Raw genomic sequence first — 20,880 nt, 5'->3', positions numbered from 1 at the left:
CAAAAGCAGAGACTAACTTTGGGGACTAGACCCCAAGACCAGACCCTGTTCTTGTGAGGCTGGTTACGTACATTCTAGTGAGGAATACAACAGAAGTATAGACTTGAAGGAGTGAGCACTAATCTTCAGGGGGATTTAGGGATGTTTCCTTTCCTGAGCTCTTGGTACTTAAGTTGAATTTTGAAAAATGATAAATGATTGAGAGAGGGAGGGTGCCCTCTCTACTAGCTAAATAAGTGTTGCCCCATAAGTGGTCCTCTAGAAAGAAAGTGTAATTTCTACGACGCCATTATTGCGCAGCACATTTTTGGAACTCCTCTGGAATCTAAATTCACAGCCTGGAGCTAGTTAAGCGTCTGAGCCCGAAATCGTGTTAAAAGAGACGCCCGAGTTTAAATCCAGAATGAGACCCTTAACTAGATGTGTTAATTCGCCTACGGAGAGAAAAGGAGACATCAGCGAAGCGCTCCGCACGCTCTGAAGTCTCCACGGACGCCAGCCGTTAACCCCATCTCTGGGAGCGGACTGCTCCCCAGCCGCTACCGTGCGCCTCCCAGAGCTGCGGCGGCACGGGCTGACCCGAGGCACGACACTTACGCTGCTCCCAACAAGCGACGGGGCGGCTTGCTGAGGGGACGCCCCGGAGTACACGCTGGCAACCTTGCGAGGCGGCCCGCTTTGGGAGGACTTGGGAAGGCACGGATGGAGCCGGAGGTGAGGCGGCCTCTGGATCTCAGACTAGCGTTCGGAGTAATCGCCCGTTTCACGGGGACAAGCGGGCTGCAGTTTCACTTCCCCAGCTAAGAGCTCACAGTGGCAGGGCTCAAAGCGCCGGGTCCAACGCGATTCTCCGGTCCGAGAGGTCCGCGAACTGCTCTGCCCCCACCCGGCCCACATGCGCTTCAGCGCGCATTTTAACAGGCCGAACCTACGGGGAAACTGAGGCCCGGGAGAAATCCCGCAGGGAGCAGGTGGCAGAGTTCACCCGACTCCGCCGGACCTCGCAGTTGCCCTGACACTGTGCAGCGCACGTGGGGCCCGCGGCTAGGACAGCTTTCACGGATTGCAGAATCTCCCAAGGGCGAGTGGGATCCCGGGAAAATAGAGGCAGCGCCTGTGACGAGAGAAACGTGCCCCGCCCCCAGCGTGCTCGATGACGTCAGGTCGTCCGGCGAGCTAGCGGTAGTAGCGGCGGCGGCGGCTGCCGGTGCGGGAGCGTCATGGCGCTACCGAGCTTGAGAGGCCGCCTGGCGCGTCTGAACAATGGGAAGCGGCCGGTGCTGAAACCCAATAAACCCTTGATGCTGGCCAACCAGGTTGGCGCGGGGCGGCGCGATCTCGGGGGTGAGTGCGTCACGTCCCGGCACGGGGCGAGCGGGGCCAGTGGGGGAGGGGTCGGTTCGTGGAGAAGCCTGAGACGTCCTGCGCGGCTTTCCAGGGCCTCCCGGATTCCGAGGGGCGCCTCCGCAACCTGCCGGCATTCCCTCGAGAGCAGGGGCTCCTTGTTAGCCTGAGCTGGCCCAGAGTGAGCTGGGAACCCTGTGAGTGAGTGAGGGAGAGAGGGAATGAATCAAGCTTGCAGGGGAACCTGGAAGGGAGGGAAGAAGGCAACGAAAGAAGCTAGCAGGGAAGAAACGGATGAAGCTATCGGGAATCTTCGAGAAAGGGAGGGAGGAAACGAATGAAACTGGTGGGGGGGGAGGGAAATCTGGGAGGTAACAGATAAAGTTAGTGGGGGATGAGAGAGGAAGGGAGAAAGCAAATGAAGCTAGTAGGGGTACCTGGGAGGGAAGGAATGATGCTAGCAGGTCACTCTTTTGAGTGAATGAATGAATAAAGCAACCTGGTGAATGCAGCAAGCAGGTTAACTTTTGAGTGACTGTTCAAATGAATGAAGCGAGCACGCTGGTCAATGTGAGTGTGAGTGAATGTAAATGAAGCAAGCATGTGAATCTTTGAGTGAATAAAGTAGGCAGTTTTTGAATAAGAAAGCAGATAAATAATTTAAGTGAATGAGTGATTGAATGGGTGGGGTGGCTGGGGAGGGATGGTAGTGTGAGGCAGGTGGGCACCCCAACTCAGGGATGCTCCACTGCCCCATTCCAGAGGCGACTTGTATATTGGAGATGTCCCTGATGATGGCTTGCTGGAAGCAGAATGAATTTAGCGACACAATTTGTGCCAAGGAGATCAAAGACTTCTTTGACTGTGCTTCAAAGGCTGAGGTGACAGGGATTCCCCTGGGATGGAAGGAGATGGCAAGGGGTGGGATACCTGTCTGGGCTGGGGAGGGGACTAGCCTGTTCTTGTTAGACCCCCAAGCTCTCTGACCCTTGAGAGGTGAGATCCAGATGAAAAGGGTGGATATCTACCTATACAGCAAGACACTTTGAGGTAGATGTGAAAGGATTTGAGTGTTTCAGAGGAAGAGAAGGAGGAGGAAGAGGAATAACCAAGAACAGATCAAAGTCCTTTCTCTCTCCCTAGAGTTGTGGGGAGTGCGAGTTTTAAATCAGAAGGAATTTTGGGTGTCAACACTTTTCATTACTTTTTTTTCTTATAGGCAGAGCGGAAGCAGAAGGCAAAACAAGACTTGCTGGGCCCCTCTGGGAATTTGACTCCCAAGCAAACAAATAAATTGTTGGGGAGGTTTCCTAATATATCCTACATTATTTGAAGGTACTATGTAGCTTTTGAAGGACTGACCTCATGGAAGTAACTTGGTGTTTGGACTGAGTGGCTTCTGAGTGGCAGAGGACATAGTCTTACCCCTGTGGGGTTGTGATTTGGGTGAGAGTTCTGCTTTACCCTGAAATAAAATTTTTACAAGAGAGCTTGGACTTTGTTGTGGATGGAGTATCCTTTGCTTCTCAACCCCGAACCCCAGCATTCCACTTTTTCCAGGGTCATTCATAGAGAATACTTAACCTGCCTTGGGAGTGGACTCAAGTTTGATTTCCTCAAGGTCATTGAAGGACACACGATGCTCAGAGGTGGAAGGAATTTAGAGCTCATCTAGTCTTCAAGTTGATATTTGCTTTGGATGCCTCTTGTTATTGGAGCATGAGAGGCCAGGTTTACTTAAAGCCTTTTGTTTTCATGGTCATTCCTTCATCACTACTGTGTACAGTGTGGGGGAGGGGACTGGGAGACATGGTCAAGGTGTAAAAGATTTTGGATTTCTTACTGGTTCACTGAGCCTATCAGTGGTGACTCATTCTGTCTTTCAGATTCTACTATGTCAGAGACAAATGATAGATTGACATTTTATACCAGAGGTTCTTAGCCTGGGGTCTGTGAATCTGTTTTTAAAAAATATATAATTTTGATAATGATTTTAACATCTTTTGTTTCCTTTGTAATCTAATTTATTTGATTTCGTGCATTTAAAAACATTATTCTGAGGGAAGGGATCATAGCTTGACCAGATTACTCTAAAGTTAATAACTTTTTAGACAAACATTAAGGAGCCACTGTGTTCTACCGATTGTACTAAGTGCTGGGGGCAGTGGGTATGGTAGATGACAAACTTTGTCTATAAACAGCCCTCCAATTGGAAGAATAATAAAGGTACCCCAATAATTGAAACAAAGCAAAAATGTGATAATTGTAAAGGAAGGGAGTAAAAGGTTAGGAAGGAGAGATCACTTTTAGTTAAGAGATCTGGGAAACTTCCTGCAGGAAGAATAGAGCTTGAGTTAGACCTTGAGAGGAGGGAAGAACAAAAGAAGGTATCCTCTTTAGGACTGGCCTTGAGGTAGGAGAGGGCAGGAAGTCATTGAGTTTGATTATTGTTGGCATGTTACACACTTTACATATTAAGAAATGTTTCTTCTGTCTAAAAACCCACTTTATACCTCTTTAGAAAGTAAGTAGGACAAAAGTTAAGGTCATTCTTAGGGAAATAGGTGAAAAAAACACTCAAAAAACATCATCAAATCAAAAAAAAAAACATCAAATGATAAGCACCTTGACCCATTTAAAGACAGTGACCTCTCTTGCATTTTAAGGTGTTAGAATGCCAAATGTACACTTGCCAAAAAAAAAAAAAATAATAATTTGTGGAGATCTCACAAGCTCGAAGGGTGGCCAGAAAAAGCCATACAAGGACACTCTTTCTAGGTTTCTTAAGAACTTTAGAATTGATTGGATGACATGGGAGATATTGGCACAGGCATGGTATACCCTCATTAGAGAAGATGCTGAGATGTGCAAAATTAAATCATCCATCAAATGTTCACAAGGACTTAACATCTTTTCCTTGTTCAAGGTAACTATCAATGTTACCTAAAATCCCTTTAGGGCAGAGTCATATTGGAGGACATGGGAGACGTTGCAGTTCGAACATCTCGAGGCTAGAGGTTTAGTAATATGTTAAATGTTCTGACAAATAATGCTGTGAAAGATTAGACTGGAGAAAAAATGGAGGCAGATGGCTTCATTAAAGAATAAGTGTCATCAGGTAAGTAGAAGAGCTGCAATGGCAATGGTATGGGAACGACAGGACAGAAATTATGTAATTAGAACTGATCAGAACCTGAGGGGGGAAAAGATGCCTAAGTTTTGAGACTAGGAGAAATAGAAATGGAAGAGTTTTAAAAGATAAGTTCATTCGAGGTGTTGGTGGCCAGCAGGCCTCGTGCCTTTAAGCTCTTACTGCCAAGGGTCTCATTGCTTTAGGTCCAGCTAGAATCCCACCCTGGCTCCAGAAAGCCTTCCTGCCCTCCCGCCCTCGCCAAGTCTTCCGAGTTGTTCCCCTGTTAGACTAAGAGCACGGACTGTTGCCTCTTTTGGTGGGGGGGGGGGGTAATCCCCGAAGCTTCTCTGTCTGGAGGGAGCTTACAGAAAGCTGCCACAGCTACCACCCCAAGTCTGGTGACCGCCTGGACATGACCTTCGCCAACTTGGGATACAATTTGGGCGTGGGGACCGAGGGGCAGACAGAACGTTTGACTGTCAGAATCTCTTCTGTCAGACCGTTGAGGGCGGGGAAGGGAAAAGAGGGATGAAGCTCGCCGGAACCTAAACTTATCGCCAAGCCTACTCCATCATTGTTTTCGAACTCCACGTCCTCGGACTACGATTCCCATAAGGCCGCGCGACACAGGAATCTGAGGAGCACAAAGATCCCAGGGATTCCGGAGCTGCCAGTCCGAAGCCTACGATTCCCGGCATGCATAGCGAGGCTCCACGCTACCTCCACGCCCCCCGCCTCCGCCCCGTTCAGGAATTCAGAGTCACTGGGCCAAGTTTGGGGGAACCCGTTTGTAACGTGCCGCGCGAAGGGAATGAAGGGACAGGAGAAGTTAGGAAGGTGTGGGACGAAATCTTCGTAGCCAGAACTAGTTCCTCTGCGGGCCCACTGGGCAAGGGCGACTCAGCGGCCCGAAGGAGGCGGAAGTGGAAGTGGCCGGCGCGGCCGGAAGTGCGGATCAGCTGATGGGGGAGGCGGCGCCGCGGCTGCTGGGAGGCCCCGGTGGCGGCAGCAGCGGGTCCAGGTCCCGGTCCCCGAGTCCGCGAGCCCGGCCCCGTGCGTGCGCCCGGCGCTGAGGCGCGGCCCCTTCCCGAGCACGGCCAGGGCCAAGGCCTGACCCTGGAGGCCATCCCGAGCGCCCGGACCTCCCCCCCGAGCCGGCCCGCCCCCGAGGCCCGCCCGGGCCTCTCCTCCTCCATCTTCAGCCTGGGCCCCATGGAGCTGATGTTCGCCGAGTGGGAGGACGGCGAGCGCTTCTCGTTCGAGGATTCGGACCGCTTCGAGGAGGACTCGCTCTGCTCGTTCATCTCGGAGGCCGAGAGCCTCTGCCAGAACTGGCGGGGATGGCGCAAGCAGTCGGCGGGGCCCAACTCCCCCACGGGCGGCGGCGGCGGCGGGGGCGGCGGGGGCCGCAGCCGAGGTGAGCCAGGGACGCGACCGGCGAGGCGCACGCCCGGGCGGCCGGAGGGCGGGCCGAGCCCGGGACACTGGGTCCGCACGCACGCACGCTCCCGGGAGCCGGCTGTGCGCGGCGCTGGAACGCGGGGCTCCGACGGGGGAGGGCCCGCCGCACGCCGAGCCGTCACGGCTCCGGCCCCGGCCCCGGCGTTAGGTCCCGGGGCTCGGGGACGACCCTCTGACGCGCTCCGAGCCCCGCCAGGGGGAAGGGCGCTAGCAAGATATGGGGAGTAACCCCCGGGAAAGGGAACTTTGTTGGGGGGGGAGCCGAAGGTAACCGTCTCACGGGTGACAGCTTGACCCGAATTGACCTGTCCGGGTCGTGGTCAGTAGGGCTGGGAGGCAGCTACAGCGGTCATCCCGCAGGCGAGACAACAGGCCCTGTAGAGGGGTCAGCCCGGGTACTGGCCCCGGGACACCGTGGCAGAGACCCAGCAGTCTCTGGGGTGTGATGGGCGAGGGAGGGGTGAGGGAGTGGGGAGGGGTGCAGTGTGGATGCCGAGCTCCCTGTCCAGGGACCCAAGGGAACCTGTCCTGGAAGGGGTCAGCAAGGGGTCAGTGCGCCCACCTGGGATCCCCATTGGCAGCAGGCCCAGGACAGCCTGGACTTCTCCTGCGGGATCGGGAGAGGCAAAGTAGGGAGGGTCGTCTCAGTGCTGGAGCTGGGGTACACGCACCCGGTGGCTGGAACTGAGCTCTGGCTGCCAAGACCCTTCCCAGGCTGGTTTCCCTCTTTCAGGAGCCTTTTTGGAACTTTCAGAAATAGCCAGTTATACTCTAACGGATTTGGGTGTGGTTGGGGGAAAGGACTCCTTTTTACCCATCGTAACTAAGCCAGGTCCGCTCCAGATCCCCAGTCTCCCACTCGCCTCGAGCTAGGGATTCTGAAATGGGCCTGACACGAATCTGCTCCCAGGACCCCCTTTGTATACAGGGGAGAAATGGGATTTGGCTGGGCTTGGTTTCTGCTTGTTCCGGGAGAGCCACGTTTTACAAAATCAACTATCAGGCTTACTTTCTTGATATGCTTTAAGCATTCCAACACATGAACAATAACAAAGGAGAGTAGGAACAAACCAATTGGATGCTGTATGCAACCTGTTTTTTTTTTTTTTTTTTAACCGTTTGTTGAAAGAAACAAAAGCAGCGGATGTTAATTTTAATGAGGCTTTCTAAAATTTTTTTTTTCTTGTTAACATAGACGGATATGTTGGGAATTTGTTTTACTCAATCTTCATGTTTTCCTCTTTTTATTTCTTGTAGTACTATAATACTCTTACATTCACATGTTATTATATATTCATCAATTTTTCCTCTCCTCTCCAATAACATGTCAGGCGTATTATTTATTTCTCATTTTTTTTCCAGATAGACTTTCTTTTCCCACATCCCTTCCAGCATAAAGGTTGTAAAATTTTTGTAACTTAATATGCAATTTCATAATGCCTTCCAAGAAATTTAAATAATTCACAGCATTGTGTTCATTTTTATGTAAAGTTCAATCTGTTTACCTCCTAAGTGTGTTTTTGTTTAATTTTTTCTTGGCTATAACCTGCTTTGTTAATTACTTTATTGACATGGAATTACAATCCACTATTTTACTATTATCAATCTAATCCTAGTTGTATTGTTCCACACCCGCACCATCCTTCATTAACACCAAACACCTACTCTTATGCCTTCATGGATGTGAACACTTAAAATCCCTTCCCCCGGTTGTAGATTGGAGTTTTGAGATTGCTGGCACTGCTGTGGAACTGTGGAAGGAATCAGAGAACCTGGCTTCAGGTCTTGCTTTTGACCTTACAGTCACTCTGTGACTTCAGGCAAATTCCCTTAATGGAACTGGACCCAATTTCCTCTTTTGCATAATGAGTAGATTGGACCAGAAGTCTTAGGTCTTTTTCAGTTCAGTCTCTGATCCAATAACCCCTTTATCTTTCCCTGCTCCCAGTTCTTTTTTTTTTTTTTTAATTTGTGGGTGCCTACCCAAACTGGATTTCTTTCTTTGTGATCTGATAGCTATTGTTTCCTTCATAACTCTCTTGAAAAATGGGACATCAACAAAACAGTCTCCTAGTAGAGCTTTCTGGCATGCTCCTTTGGAACAGAAAATAATCTACTCATGTCATCTCTTGACACAGTAATGATCCAACTTTAGCTTAGGAGAGACAGCACATGGCTGTATGTACACATGTGGACTTTTGAAAACCCTTTTGGGGCCCCTTGTATGATCAACTCCCTCTTGTTACCTCTTATGTCCCTTATAATGAAGTCTTGCCACCCTCCTCCCTCCGGGAACCAAAGTCCAGACTGTGGGGCCCTGTGGGGCTGGGGCCTGAGTGAAGACAGAAAGGTTAATGTTACAGCCCTAGGGCTGAGGGGGAGGGCTGCTAGCTTAGTGGAAATTTGTCTAGAAATAGAGTCTGTAGCATGGACTAACTTTTGCCTTTGGCAAGTGTGGAATGGGAACCCATGTGGAGTGGGGTGACCCTAAAAATTTTCCCTCCCCTTACTCCAGGAGCTGAGGCTGTGACAGCAGAAGCTGTTGTTCCTTGGCTTCCCCTATGGTGTGACCTGTTGTCTTCTGAGCTCTGATGTGTGGGGGAAAGAGAGGCTTAGATCCTCAAAAAGGAGTGCTCCCAGAGCCTTTTCTTTGGGTTGTTCTGTTGGAGGGGACTCTGGGAGAGAGGGACAGAAGTAAGCCCCAAGGTAGGAAGTCTAGATTCAGGGTGACAGCACTCAGAAGCAGGCCACCCCCAATTTCACAGGCTGCAATTTTATGTGGGGAAGATTACTGGAATAAGACATTCTGAGACTAGAGATTTCTAGGGGAAACCTTTGGTATCCCCTCCTGTAAGGAGAATGAAGCAGGGTGGGGTGGATGTTTCTTCCTTTTCTCCCTTGGGTGAACAAGTCTTTGGGACTTGGGACAGCAGAGCCTGAGATCCCTCTGCCCCTGCACAGCACATGCCCAAATCTTTTCTCTTCCACGGAAGCAGATCCAAGACAGTTCCCCTGGGGAAGAGTTAGGAGAGGGGTTAGTGCCTTGCTCCAGAATGGGGTGAGAATGTTGGTGGCTCTCCCCTCCCCCCTCTCGGCAGACGGCCTGGTGATCCCCTTAGTGGAGCTGTCGGCAAAGCAGGTGGCATTCCACATCCCCTTTGAGGTGGTGGAGAAGGTTTACCCCCCAGTGCCTGAGCAGCTACAACTGCGGATAGCCTTCTGGAGCTTCCCAGAGAACGAGGAGGACATACGGTACTGCTGGGGGCCAGAACCGGGGGCCAGAACCAGGGGCCTGCTGGAGAGGGTGCTTGCTTGGGGCTGAGTGGGAGGTGGGGAGCACCAGACCCCTTGGGGCTGAGCAGGCTCTGTTGGGGGAAACTTGCTGAATTTTGTGTGTATCCCTGTGTCCTCCCTCTCCTCCCAGGCTCTATTCGTGCCTGGCTAATGGGAGTGCAGATGAATTCCAGCGTGGGGAACAGCTGTTCCGAATGAGAGCTGTGAAGGATCCACTACAAATAGGTATGGACAAGTGGTGGGGTTTTGGGGGGTGAGCCTAGGAAGCTGCTGCCAGGCTTCTCTCCCTCTGACTTATGCTCCCCGCCCTCCTTGTTCTGGCAGGGTTTCACCTGAGTGCCACAGTGGTGCCTCCTCAGATGGTTCCCCCTAAGGGGGCATACAATGTGGCTGTGATGTTTGACCGATGCCGGGTCACCTCCTGCAGCTGCACCTGTGGGGCTGGTGCCAAATGGTGCACCCATGTAGTGGCCCTTTGCCTCTTCAGGATTCACAACGTGAGAGCCCCTTACTCCCTCCCTTCCCCCCTTCCCCACCCACAGCCTTAGTTTATTCATTTTATCTTTAGTAGTCCCTTCAGGAAATAGATAGCACTTTGCTTCTTTCCAGAGCCCTCAGGCCTCTCCCATCTTTATTTTGGCCTCTCGTAGGTCTTACTGCTTTCCTCCAGTGTGTCTCATGTCTTCCGTACAGGCTTCGGCCGTCTGCCTTCGGGCTCCTGTCTCAGAGTCCCTGTCACGGCTCCAGAGGGATCAGCTGCAGAAGTTTGCTCAGTACCTCATCAGTGAGCTCCCTCAGCAGGTCGGTGGCCTTGACCCTTCTCCCCACTCTTGGAATCCCCTACTCCCTTGGATCTCTCTCCCATCTGGCCTGTGCTTCTGTCCACTCACCCGTGCCTTTCTCTCTGTCCCTGCCCCTTCCACCCCAAGATCCTTCCCACAGCCCAGCGCCTCCTGGATGAACTCCTGTCCTCCCAATCTACTGCCATCAACACTGTGTGTGGAGCCCCAGGTGAGTGAAGGCAGAAAGGAGGAGATGTGAGGGGGCTGAAATAAGAAGTCCCCCTTCATGGAATGAGGCAGAATCCAGTTCCCACATTTATAGATTGACAGGAATGGGAACCAAAGGGGACTGGAACCTGCGGGTAGTTTTCAAGAGATGAGATGGCTCTGTTGTAATACAGCTGGCTGTCCTACCTATGACCATGTTGCCCCCAGACCCCACTGCAGGTCCTTCAGCTTCTGACCAGAGTACGTGGTACCTGGATGAGTCTACGCTCAGTGAGAACATCAAGAAGACATTGCACAAATTCTGTGGTCCCTCCCCAGTTGTCTTCAGGTGACCTTTACCCTCTTGCTAATAAGAAGCACAGGTGGGTTTCTGGGTTGGGGGTAAAGTGGAAGGAGGTGAGCTTCTTGGAGTTCTCTGTTAAGACTGTTGACCAGACTCAGACCCTGCTATGGCTCCCACCTTTGGTAAATGGATTGGTGGATGTGAGGCTGGTACTATCCTCACATTTGCAGAGTCCCCCTCACTTGGTGGTGGATAGAGCACTGGGCCTGGAGTCAGGAAGGCCCACATTTATTCTGCCTCAGATATTTACTAGCCATAGGATTGGAGGCAAGTCACTTATCCTCTGTCTGTTTCCTATAAAATGGAGATAATAAATAATAGCTCCCACATCATAGCGACATTGTGAGAACCAAGTGAGATATTTGTCAGATACTTAGCACACTCCCTGGCACGCTAGAGGGGCCATATTAACTCTCCTCTGCTCCTCTCCACCCCCCAACCTCATGTTCTCGTCTTCACTGTCATCATCAATAAAGTGATCACTGTGGATTTGCCCAAGTTCATTTGCCCTTGTGCCCAGACCCCTGGGATTCATCAAAAAAACTCTGAACTTTGTGTTTCTTTGGCTCTGCAGTTCATTCTCTTTTCACTTCAGCTCCCTTTCTCCTTCCACAGTGATGTAAACTCAATGTATCTGTCATCAACTGAGCCCCCAGCAGCTGCCGAGTGGGCATGTCTCCTGCGTCCCCTCCGAGGTCGAGAACCGGAGGGTGTGTGGAATCTGCTGAGCATCGTTCGGGAAATGTTCAAGCGGAGAGACAGCAATGCTGCTCCGCTGCTGGAGATCCTCACGGACCAGTGTCTCACCTACGAGCAGGTAACCTTGCCCTCTCCTTCCCCCGATGTCTCCAAGGCTGATCTGTGGTTCCTTGTGGAGGGTTCTGAGATTGCGACTTTTTCCCATTCTTTTCTAATACCACAGTTAACTGTTTTCCCAATGTGATTTTATTTTCAATTCCAAGTTCTCTTCCTCCCCTACCTATTGAGAAGGCAAGAAAAACAAAGCCTGTTTATAAATGTATGCATAGTCACCCAAAAAACAAATTTCTCTGTTAAGTCACGTTCTAAAAAGAAAGAAAGCAGGACAACAGACCCTTCAGTTTATACTCTTGAGTCCTCCCTTCCTCCATCCAATACCACATTTTAACATGAGTCCTTTGGAATTGTGGTGGGTCACTATGTCAGTCAGAGTTCCTAAGTCTCTTACATTCATTGCAAAATGGTGGTAACAGTATACTTTATTCTCTGATTTTGCACTTCTCTCTGCATGAGATCCTGCCAGTCTCCCAGGTTTATCTGAAGCCATCCCCCTGCTAACCTCCCACCCTTCGTTTAGAGATCCCAGGTTGGAGGTAGAACATCTTCCTTGGGTTGGGCCAGCCCCTAGTAACAACCCAGTGCCCGCTTTCTGCCCTTGCCTTCCCAGATCACAGGCTGGTGGTATAGCGTGCGAACATCAGCTTCTCACAGCAGTGCCAGTGGGCATACGGGCCGCAGTAATGGGCAGTCAGAGGTGGCTGCTCATGCCTGTGCAAGTATGTGTGATGAGATGGTCACATTGTGGAGGCTGGCTGTGTTGGACCCCTCAATTAGCCCACAACGGTGAGTTGCCACAAATCTCTTATTGGTACCCCCAACGAGAGCCCACCAAAAGTCTTCATTTAACTTTAGCACATACGCTTCTTGCAAGAGTTTGCACCCTGGGGTGTAGGGAACGCCGCTGCCTTGTACTTGAGAATCTAGAGGTCACCCTATCTGACTTTGGTGGCTTTCCCCATCCCCAAGAGAGGTTTCTTACCATGCTGGAATTTGGTGATTTTGGAAGCCATGGGTGTTTGCTGGTGTCTTTCACCATTTCTTTCCCTTGCGGTGGGCAGGGGCAGAGCTCCCCCAATATCCAATTACCTCTGCCCCCACAGTCGCCGAGACCTGTGTGTCCAGCTGCGCCAGTGGCACCTGAAGGTGATTGAGAATGTCAAGCGGGGCCAGCACAAGAAAGCCCTGGAGCGTCTCTTTCCAGGTTTCCGGCCCGCGGTGGAGGCCTGTGACTTCAGCTGGGAAGAGGCCTACCCTCTCCCTGGGGTCACTTACAGCGGCTCTGACAGGAAGCTGGCTCTCTGCTGGGCACGAAGCCTTCCGTCTCGGGCTGGCCCTCCCCGCTCTGGGGGCCCCGACGAGGCTGGGGATCGGCCTCGGCCATCCCCACCAGAGCCTTCTGTTCGACCTAAGGAGCCCGGGGCCAAGCGCAAAGGGTCGGGGGAGGGGGTTCCCCAGTCCCAGCGTGGCCCCCGTCGCCCCTCAGCCGAGGGAGGAGAGAAGTCTGCGCATAAGCAGGGTCTAGGTGGAGCCAAAGCCAAGCTTCCGGGCGGAGGGTGCGGCGGTAAAGGCCCAGGGAGTGGCGGGGGCAAGCGTCGGCTGAGCAGTGAGGACAGCTCCCTGGAGCCGGACCTGGCTGAGATGAGCTTGGATGACGGCAGCAGCCTGGCTCTGGGGGCAGAGGCCAGCACCTTTGGGGGCTTTCCCGAGAGCCCACCTCACGCGCTTCCCCCCAGTACTCCCCTTAGCCCCCCCACCTTCCAGTCTGAACCTCCCGATGCCTATGAAGAAGATGGCGGCGTTTATTTCTTAGAGGGGCCTGAGCCCCCAGTTGCCCCCTCCAGCCTACCGGGACTGCTTCCAGGGGAAGGAACTCCCCAGGATGACCTCCCCTCCACAGATGAGAGTGGTGGATGCCCCCCTAAACCCAAAGATATGGCCCCTGGGACTGGGGAGGAAGATGATGCTTACCAGGTGTATTACCTGAATGCCCAGGATGGGACTGGGGGTGAGGAAGAGAAGCCCGAGGTGGGTCCTGGCGAGGAGCAGGACCTTTTTGCTGGGCTCAAGCCCCTGAAACAGGAGAGCCGAATGGAGGTAAGGCCAGGAGAGGGGAGGTGGGGTGGGATGACAGAGTAGGGGTCATTTGGTGTGATGCTAAGAATGGTGCCTCATAAAGGTTTATGGAGTGATTTCCTTTCCCTATGATGACAATGAAAAGGGGAGTGGGCATTTCCTGTGGATGTTCAGATTCTAGATTTAGGAGCATGAGGAGCCTTAGCATCCTCCAGTCTGACTCCATCGTTTTACGGAGGAGGAAGCTGGGCACAGAGAGGGGCAGAGGTTTTGCCCGTGCACGAGGACCATGATGGGCAGTCAGAATGGGAGCCCCAGCCTCTCTGACCGGCATTCTGCTCACCAGCCTCTGATGGGCCGCCTCTGCCCCCTCTCTCCCGTGTCCCACCCATTCAGGTTCTCTTTGCCTGTGCTGAGGCCTTGCATGCCCACGGCTACAGCAACGAGGCCTCACGACTCACTGTGGAGCTGGCTCAGGATCTGCTGGCCAATCCGCCCGACCTCAAGGTGGAGCCGCCCCCGGCCAAGGTGAGCCGCCCTCCCCCGGGCCTCCCCCTCCTGCCAACAGGGCCAGCCTGCCGTGCTCATCTCCTCCTGGCTACCCGCAGGGAAAGAAGAACAAGGTGTCCACGAGTCGCCAGACCTGGGTGGCCACCAACACTTTGACCAAGGCAGCCTTCCTCTTGACCGTGCTGGGGGAGCGGCCTGAGCACCACAACTTGGCCTTCCGCATCGGCATGTTTGCCCTGGAGCTGCAGCGGCCTCCGGCTTCCACCAAGGCCTTGGAGGTCAGACCGCCTCCCTCCCCTCTGTAACTTGTCAGCTTCTGCCAAGTCCTTGAGACAGAGACCCTTTAATGCGTGCCCCTCCCCTGCCAGGGTGGGGGGCCAGGGTGGCATCTGACGGCCCACCTCTCTTCCCAGGTGAAGCTGGCCTACCAGGAGTCGGAAGTGGCTGCTCTGCTGAAGAAGATCCCTCTGGGGGTGAGTGAGATGAGCACAATGCGATGCCGGGCAGAGGAGCTTCGGGAAGGGACCCTGTGTGACTACCGGCCCGTGCTCCCCCTCATCTTGGCCAGCTTCATCTTTGATGTTCTCTGCACCCCAGGTAGGGAGAGGGGGCCTGGGGCAGTGTGGGAGGGACCCCCCCACTGTCTTCTCCCACTCCCTGTGACTGGGTTTTCTTCCTGACGTGTCTTCCCTTCACCTCTTTCTCTCCTACTTTCCCCACAGTAGTTTCTCCCACAGGGTCCCGTCCGCCAAGCCGGAACTGGAATAGCGAGATGCCTGGGGACGAAGAGCTGGGGTTTGAAGCCGCGGTGGCTGCCTTGGGTAAGTCCTGGTCACCTGTGAAGAGACCCCTGTGGCAGGTCAGGTGAACCTAGCAACTCCTTTTCAAAATCAAGAAACCAATTATACAAAAATACAGTTATCTGTTTTTTTTAAGTTCATAGTCCCAGGCTGAGACCCCTGTGCTGTAGCAAAGGGTGAAGTACATAAGATGTGGCACAGTCCCTCAAATAGTTTGTGTGTTGAAGGAGGAATGAGATGGGCCCACCTAAAGAAAGTGAATTAGAACACGATTAAGCCCCAGGAGATCCAAGGAGGAAAAGCCTAGCAGCGGCTGAAGTGTTTAAGCAATAAGAGTAGTTCACATCTTAATTGCATTTTAAGGTCAACAGAATAGTGCCTTCTCCATGTCTCTGTGGAGCAGACAGCATAACTGTTCTTAGCCCCACTTTAGAGAGGAGAAAACGGAGGCTTAGAGCTAGCCTAGTGCGAAGGCCCACCCTCATGCTCTCTGTCCAGTGAGAAGGAGAAGGCTTGTGAGCCAGGAGCACAAGCCATGTTCATGGAAGGGGGGGGGGGGGGAGAGGGAAGGGGAGGGGGCACCAGCCGGGCACAGAGGGCCTTGAAATCAGGACATGAGTGGTCAGAAATAGGGGCCTGTGGCCCTTTCAGGACCCCCACAGATCATCCCTGTCCTGTAAGGGTGGCCCCCGAGCCCTGGGAAGACTTGTGGGAGGGCCTCTGTGAAGGGTCCCAGCCCGGTCACTGAGCCTGCCAACCCCCAGGCATGAAGACGACAGTGAGCGAGGCCGAGCACCCGCTGCTGTGCGAAGGCACGCGCCGGGAGAAGGGGGACCTGGCTCTGGCGCTGATGATCACCTACAAGGACGACCAGGCCAAGCTCAAGAAAGTGAGGGCGGCCCCGTGTCTGGGGGAGGGGGAGGACACCGGATCTGCAGATGGTGTTGGGGGTGTTTGTCAACTGCCTTTAGGGAGATACATTTGGGATTTGGGATGTGCTGACCCAGCTCTGCCGAGGGCCTGAGGTTGAGCTGGGCTTGTCGGCTTCCCAGCAGAAGGTGCCCCCGCCTCTCCTTGTCCTCGTCCTCATCCCCCTCCCCCTGGCCCAGGTGCTGCTTCTTGAGGTCAAGAGGACTGACCTCTTAGCCCACCATAAGTGGGAGGCTGTGCCCTGCCTCTGGACACAGGCTGATTCTGGGACTGCCCCGGCCCTTTGGCCCCAGGAGCGCAGCGCTTGGCCCGGTAGGGGCGGACTGATGAATTCCTGGAAGGAGCTGCCATGAGTTAGTTGGAGTGGGGTGGGATGGGGGGATGCGGCGTGGCAGGCAGGAGACCCCTGCACTGCCTTTCTCCCCTAGATCCTGGACAAGCTCCTGGACCGGGAGAGTCAGACACATAAGCCACAGACCCTGAGTTCATTCTACTCGTCCAGCCGCCCAGCCACATCCAGTCAGAGGTCCCCATCTAAGCATGGAGCCCCTGCTGCGGCGGGAGCCCTGCAGCCGCTGCCTCCGGGCTCGGCGGGGGGTGCCCAGCCTGGGGCTGTGGCTGGGGTCAACCCCGACCCAGCCGAGGGCTTCACGGAAAAGACTGTGCCTGGTGAGAGGTTGGGGGCCAGTGGGATGAGCCCCAAGTCAGCCTTTCTGCCCCTTGACACTGTCTGATGACTCGTTGCTCCCTTGCCTAGAGAGTTCCCCGCGATCCCCTTGTGAGGGCCCCCCACCTGAGACTACTGTGGCCCCCAAACCAGAGGGGAAGGTTCCCAGCCGCTTGGCACTTGGCAGCCGAGGAGGCTACAATGGCCGGGGCTGGGGCTCCCCAGGAAGGCCCAAGAAGAAACACACAGGTATGAGGGGCCCTGGGTTGGGCGTGGCTGGGAGAAGGGTCTTGGCCTGAACCATGGGCTGTTGTTGGGGTGGGCCACCACGGGGAAGGGGGGCTTTCACCACCTCTGAAGCAGTTCCCTAGTTTGAGATGGGTTCCAGGCTGTGTTCTAGGTTTTGAGCACCTACCCAGGGGTCAGATTGGGGAGTTCCCATCCCTTGGGTTCTCCCTTCTTCCCCCCTGGCTGGGGACTGACTGCTGTCTGGGGGATTAGGCATGGCCAGCATTGACAGCAGTGCCCCCGAGACGACATCGGACAGCTCCCCAACCCTGAGCCGGAGGCCACTGCGGGGGGGCTGGGCCCCCACCTCCTGGGGCCGGGGTCAGGACAGCGACAGCATCAGCAGCTCATCCTCCGACTCTCTGGGCTCCTCCTCCTCCAGTGGCAGCCGCCGCGCCAGTGCAAGTGGGGGTGCCCGGGCCAAGACAGCTGAGGTTGGCAGGTGAGTGAGAGAGATCAGTCTTGTTCCCTTGGACCCCGGTGCCGTCACGCCTAGGCCATGTGGGTGTCGTCTCCTTGGCCCCTTGGGTCCCCCGAGTGCCCGTTGCCCTGCAGCCTCAGCTTGTCCTTCCCATTTGCACCACCCCTCAGGTACAAGGGCCGTCGTCCCGAGAGCCATGCCCCCCATGTACCCAACCAGCCGTCAGAGGCAGCTGCACACTTCTACTTCGAGCTGGCCAAAACGGTGCTGATCAAGGCCGGGGGAAACAGCAGCACCTCCATCTTTACTCACCCATCTTCGTCAGGGGGTCACCAGGGCCCCCACCGCAATCTGCATCTTTGCGCCTTTGAGATTGGACTCTACGCTCTGGGTCTGCACAACTTTGTCTCACCCAACTGGCTCTCTCGCACCTACTCTTCCCATGTGTCCTGGATCACAGGTAAGCCCGAGGCTCCGGTTGGAGCCCTGAGGCTGGGGGGCAGGCACTTCCTCTGGTGGCAGAGATGCCGCCAGGGTCTCGAGGAGCCTTCTGGGATCCACTTCATCCCGATCCCCACAGGCCAAGCAATGGAGATTGGGAGCGCGGCCCTGACCATCCTCGTCGAGTGCTGGGATGGACATCTCACACCCCCCGAAGTTGCTTCCTTGGCCGATCGGGCGTCACGGGCGCGGGACTCCAACATGGTGAGGGCGGCGGCTGAGTTGGCTCTGAGTTGCCTACCTCACGCCCACGCCTTGAACCCCAACGAGATCCAGCGAGCTTTAGTGCAGTGTAAGGAGCAGGTAGGTGTGCTCAGCTACGGTGGGAAGGGTGACAGGTCTGCCCTGGGCCCCAGACGACCTCCTTCTTTCATCTTTCGGTGCCTCACGTGGGCATTTGTCGGGCTTTTCCCGCATTTTAAAGATTTTCTCTCTCTCCTCAGCAGCAGTCCCGGGGAATGGGCAGGGGAGGGGCCTGGGGAGTCCCACACCACCTAAAGGCTCCATGATTGCCTGCCTCACTTAGCCAGGCTAAATAGTAGGCAAGTGGGGACTCGGAATCCAAACCTCAGGCCTGTGGCCAGTATGGAAGCACTTCCCGGAGCACCCGCCTCAGCCGCTTTCCAGCCGGTTCCCCCCCAGTCACTTAGGCAGGGGCTGCGCCCCAGGACTGCCAAGGGGATTTCAGCTGAGACTCCTCCCTTTGACTCCCTGTGCCCTTTGCAGGATAACCTGATGCTTGAGAAGGCGTGCATGGCCGTGGAGGAGGCTGCCAAGGGTGGGGGTGTGTACCCTGAAGTGTTGTTCGAAGTCGCCCACCAGTGGTTCTGGCTTTATGAGCAGACGGTGGGGGGCTCAGCCACACCACGTGAGGGTGCCACAGGCTGCAGTGCCGGTGGGGCCCGGGCATCGGGGGAGGCTGGGCGGGCACTGCCCGAGGGCCGTGGCGGACCAGGGACCGAGGCAGTCACAGTGTCGGCAGCGGCAGTGACGGCAGCAGCCACAGTGGTACCAGTCATTTCAGTGGGGTCCGGTTTGTACCCGGGGCCTGGCCTGGGACATGGCCACTCTACTGGCTTGCACCCCTATACCACTCTGCAGCCCCACCTGCCCTGCAACCCCCAGTACCTTACCCACCCTGGTCACCCCTTGCCCCATATGCCTCGGCCTGCTGTCTTTCCTGTGCCCAGCTCTGCATACCCACAGGTGAGCCAAGAACCGAGGGGAGGGAAGGGAAGGGAGAGAGGAGAGGAGGATTGGGACCCCCCGGGGAGGCTGATGAGGGGACCCCGGAGAGATCAGCAGCACAGTCAGGGCCGGCTCGGTGGGCCTCAGTCAGGGGGAGGACCGTCAGTCGGCCGCGAAGGGGCTGTAGGTATCTGGGTGAATGAAACTCGCAGCGAGATGGCGCTGCCCACCTGATCTGGGTCTTCCCACCTTCTGTTTCCAGGGTGTGCACCATGCCTTCCTGGGTCCCCAGTATCCCTACTCAGTGACGCCGTCCTCCCTTGCTGCCACGGCTGTGTCCTTCCCCGTCCCTTCCATGGCGCCCATAACGGTGCACCCCTACCACACTGAATCAGGGCTCCCACTCCCCACCAGTGAGTGTGGGTACCGAGGGGTGGGGAAGGGCAGGGGGCGGTACAGTGGGTGCCTTCTGGGCTCTGAACACTCTGCTCCCTTCCCTCCTACCCCCACCCCCCGCAGTGAACAATGTCCATACACCCAGCAGCATCCATCAAAGCTCCACCTATCCTGCCGTCCAGGGCAACTCCATGTCGGCCATGGGCAACCAGCCCAGCTCCCTGGTGAGCGGGAGCTTCCCCCCGCCCGAGGAGGAGACGCACAGCCAGCCTGTTGGCGCCCAGAGCCTGCATCACCTGCACGCTGCCTACAGAGTTGGTGAGATGGCTTCCCCTCCAAGATGCTCCCCTGCCTCGCTGCCCATGGGGGTCCCGCACCTCCAGGGGCACTGCCACGAGCCACGCCAGCTCCCATGTCCCTTGGGTCTCTGCTCTAGTACCCTTCCCCCACCCATCTCCTCTTCCTTTTCCTCCCCCTTGGCGTGGGGGCTGCCATCATCTTCCCTCACGTTCCCGACCCTCTCCTCTAGGAATGCTGGCGCTGGAGATGTTAGGTCGGCGGGCACACAACGATCACCCCAACAACTTCTCACGCAGCCCTCCCTACACCGAGGACGTCAAATGGTTGCTGGGGCTGGCGGCTAAGCTGGGTAACACCTCTTCCTAAACCTCTCGAGGCCCCTCCCCTGGGTCTTGCTCCAAAGTGCCTTCATGGCCCTAGGCTAGCCTGGAACCCTGTGCTTCTGGGGTGGGCAAAGAGGGGGGCTGTTAGACCTGGACTAAAAGAAGTGGCAGCTAGGCCCCCGGGGCAGGGGTGTCTGCCTTGGTCTCATGCCCCTCCCCCCTGCCCCCCAGGAGTGAACTACGTGCACCAGTTCTGTATGGGGGCAGCCAAGGGGGTGCTGAGCCCATTTGTGCTACAGGAGATCGTCATGGAGACGCTGCAGCGACTGAACCCTGCTCATGCGCACACCCACCTGCGCACCCCAGCCTTCCATCAGCTGGTCCAGCGCTGCCAGCAGGCATACATGCAGGTGAAGGCCGGGGGGGAGGGGGAGAGGAGAGGGAGGAAGGGAGGGGGAGGCAGAGGGTCGTCCCAGAGACTCAGGCAGGTGGAGCCTCAATATCCACGTCCCCGTCTCCCCCCCCCTTTCAGTACATCCACCACCGCCTGATCCACCTGACTCCTGCCGACTACGACGACTTTGTGAACGCCATCCGAGGCGCTCGCAGCGCCTTCTGCCTGACTCCTATGGGCATGATGCAGTTCAACGACATCCTGCAGAACCTCAAACGCAGCAAGCAGACCAAGGAGCTGTGGCAGCGTGTATCGCTTGACATGACCACCTTCTCCCCTTGAGCCTGGCCCACCCCCCCTCCCTCACCTCCCCGGAGCCCACCAGACAAAAGAGGGGACCTCTGACCAGTTGGACGGATTCGCTTGGGGGTGGGGGGAGGTTCCCTGTGGCCCAGACCAGCTGTGGTTCTAGGACGTTGTGGTTTTAGGACTTTGTCATTCTGGGCTGGGGTAGTGGGGCGAGCTGGGGAGGAGCTGCCTCTGGGCCTGGGAGCCATCGGGGGTGGGGGGAAGGAGGCGGCTCTGCTTGGGAGGGGGGTGCCGGGCAGCCTCTGATATTTATTTGGCATTTATAAATATATAAACTCTCCTTTTTTACTCATCGGCCTGGGCCTCTTTCTATTCC

At 55.3% G+C, this 20,880-nt stretch overlaps 2 protein-coding genes across 7 annotated transcripts; both read left to right on the top strand.

Moving 5' to 3' along the window:
• The first annotated feature begins 1,157 nt into the window (after positions 1–1,157).
• CHCHD1 (coiled-coil-helix-coiled-coil-helix domain containing 1) lies at positions 1,158–2,833 on the top strand. Its single transcript, XM_051982136.1, has 3 exons — positions 1,158–1,344; positions 2,107–2,225; positions 2,564–2,833. The coding sequence occupies exons 1-3, from the start codon at positions 1,221–1,223 to the stop codon at positions 2,675–2,677; spliced, it is 357 nt and encodes a 118-aa protein (XP_051838096.1). The 5' UTR covers positions 1,158–1,220; the 3' UTR covers positions 2,678–2,833.
• Positions 2,834–5,674: 2,841 nt separating this feature from the next.
• ZSWIM8 (zinc finger SWIM-type containing 8) lies at positions 5,675–20,856 on the top strand. Of its 6 annotated transcripts, none has more exons than XM_051982078.1 (26): positions 5,675–5,894; positions 9,037–9,190; positions 9,363–9,457; positions 9,557–9,729; positions 9,926–10,033; positions 10,162–10,243; positions 10,450–10,570; positions 11,201–11,402; positions 12,012–12,187; positions 12,505–13,498; positions 13,874–14,005; positions 14,086–14,265; positions 14,401–14,584; positions 14,725–14,808; positions 15,552–15,676; positions 16,146–16,386; positions 16,475–16,633; positions 16,886–17,114; positions 17,264–17,553; positions 17,674–17,897; positions 18,321–18,800; positions 19,045–19,195; positions 19,302–19,496; positions 19,708–19,827; positions 20,033–20,211; positions 20,334–20,856. In XM_051982078.1, the coding sequence occupies exons 1-26, from the start codon at positions 5,690–5,692 to the stop codon at positions 20,535–20,537; spliced, it is 5,487 nt and encodes a 1,828-aa protein (XP_051838038.1). In that variant the 5' UTR covers positions 5,675–5,689; the 3' UTR covers positions 20,538–20,856. The 6 variants fall into 6 exon arrangements, with proteins under 6 accessions (XP_051838038.1, XP_051838037.1, XP_051838041.1 ...); XM_051982077.1 differs by having other exon boundaries at positions 14,710–14,808; XM_051982075.1 differs by lacking the exon at positions 5,675–5,894 and having other exon boundaries at positions 8,988–9,190; positions 14,713–14,808.
• Positions 20,857–20,880: the final 24 nt, after the last annotated feature.

Source organism: Antechinus flavipes, chromosome 2, assembly GCF_016432865.1.
Source record: "Antechinus flavipes isolate AdamAnt ecotype Samford, QLD, Australia chromosome 2, AdamAnt_v2, whole genome shotgun sequence".
In the NCBI taxonomy this organism is placed as follows: Eukaryota; Metazoa; Chordata; class Mammalia; order Dasyuromorphia; family Dasyuridae; genus Antechinus; species Antechinus flavipes.
This window is presented reverse-complemented; position numbering and strand designations above follow the sequence as displayed.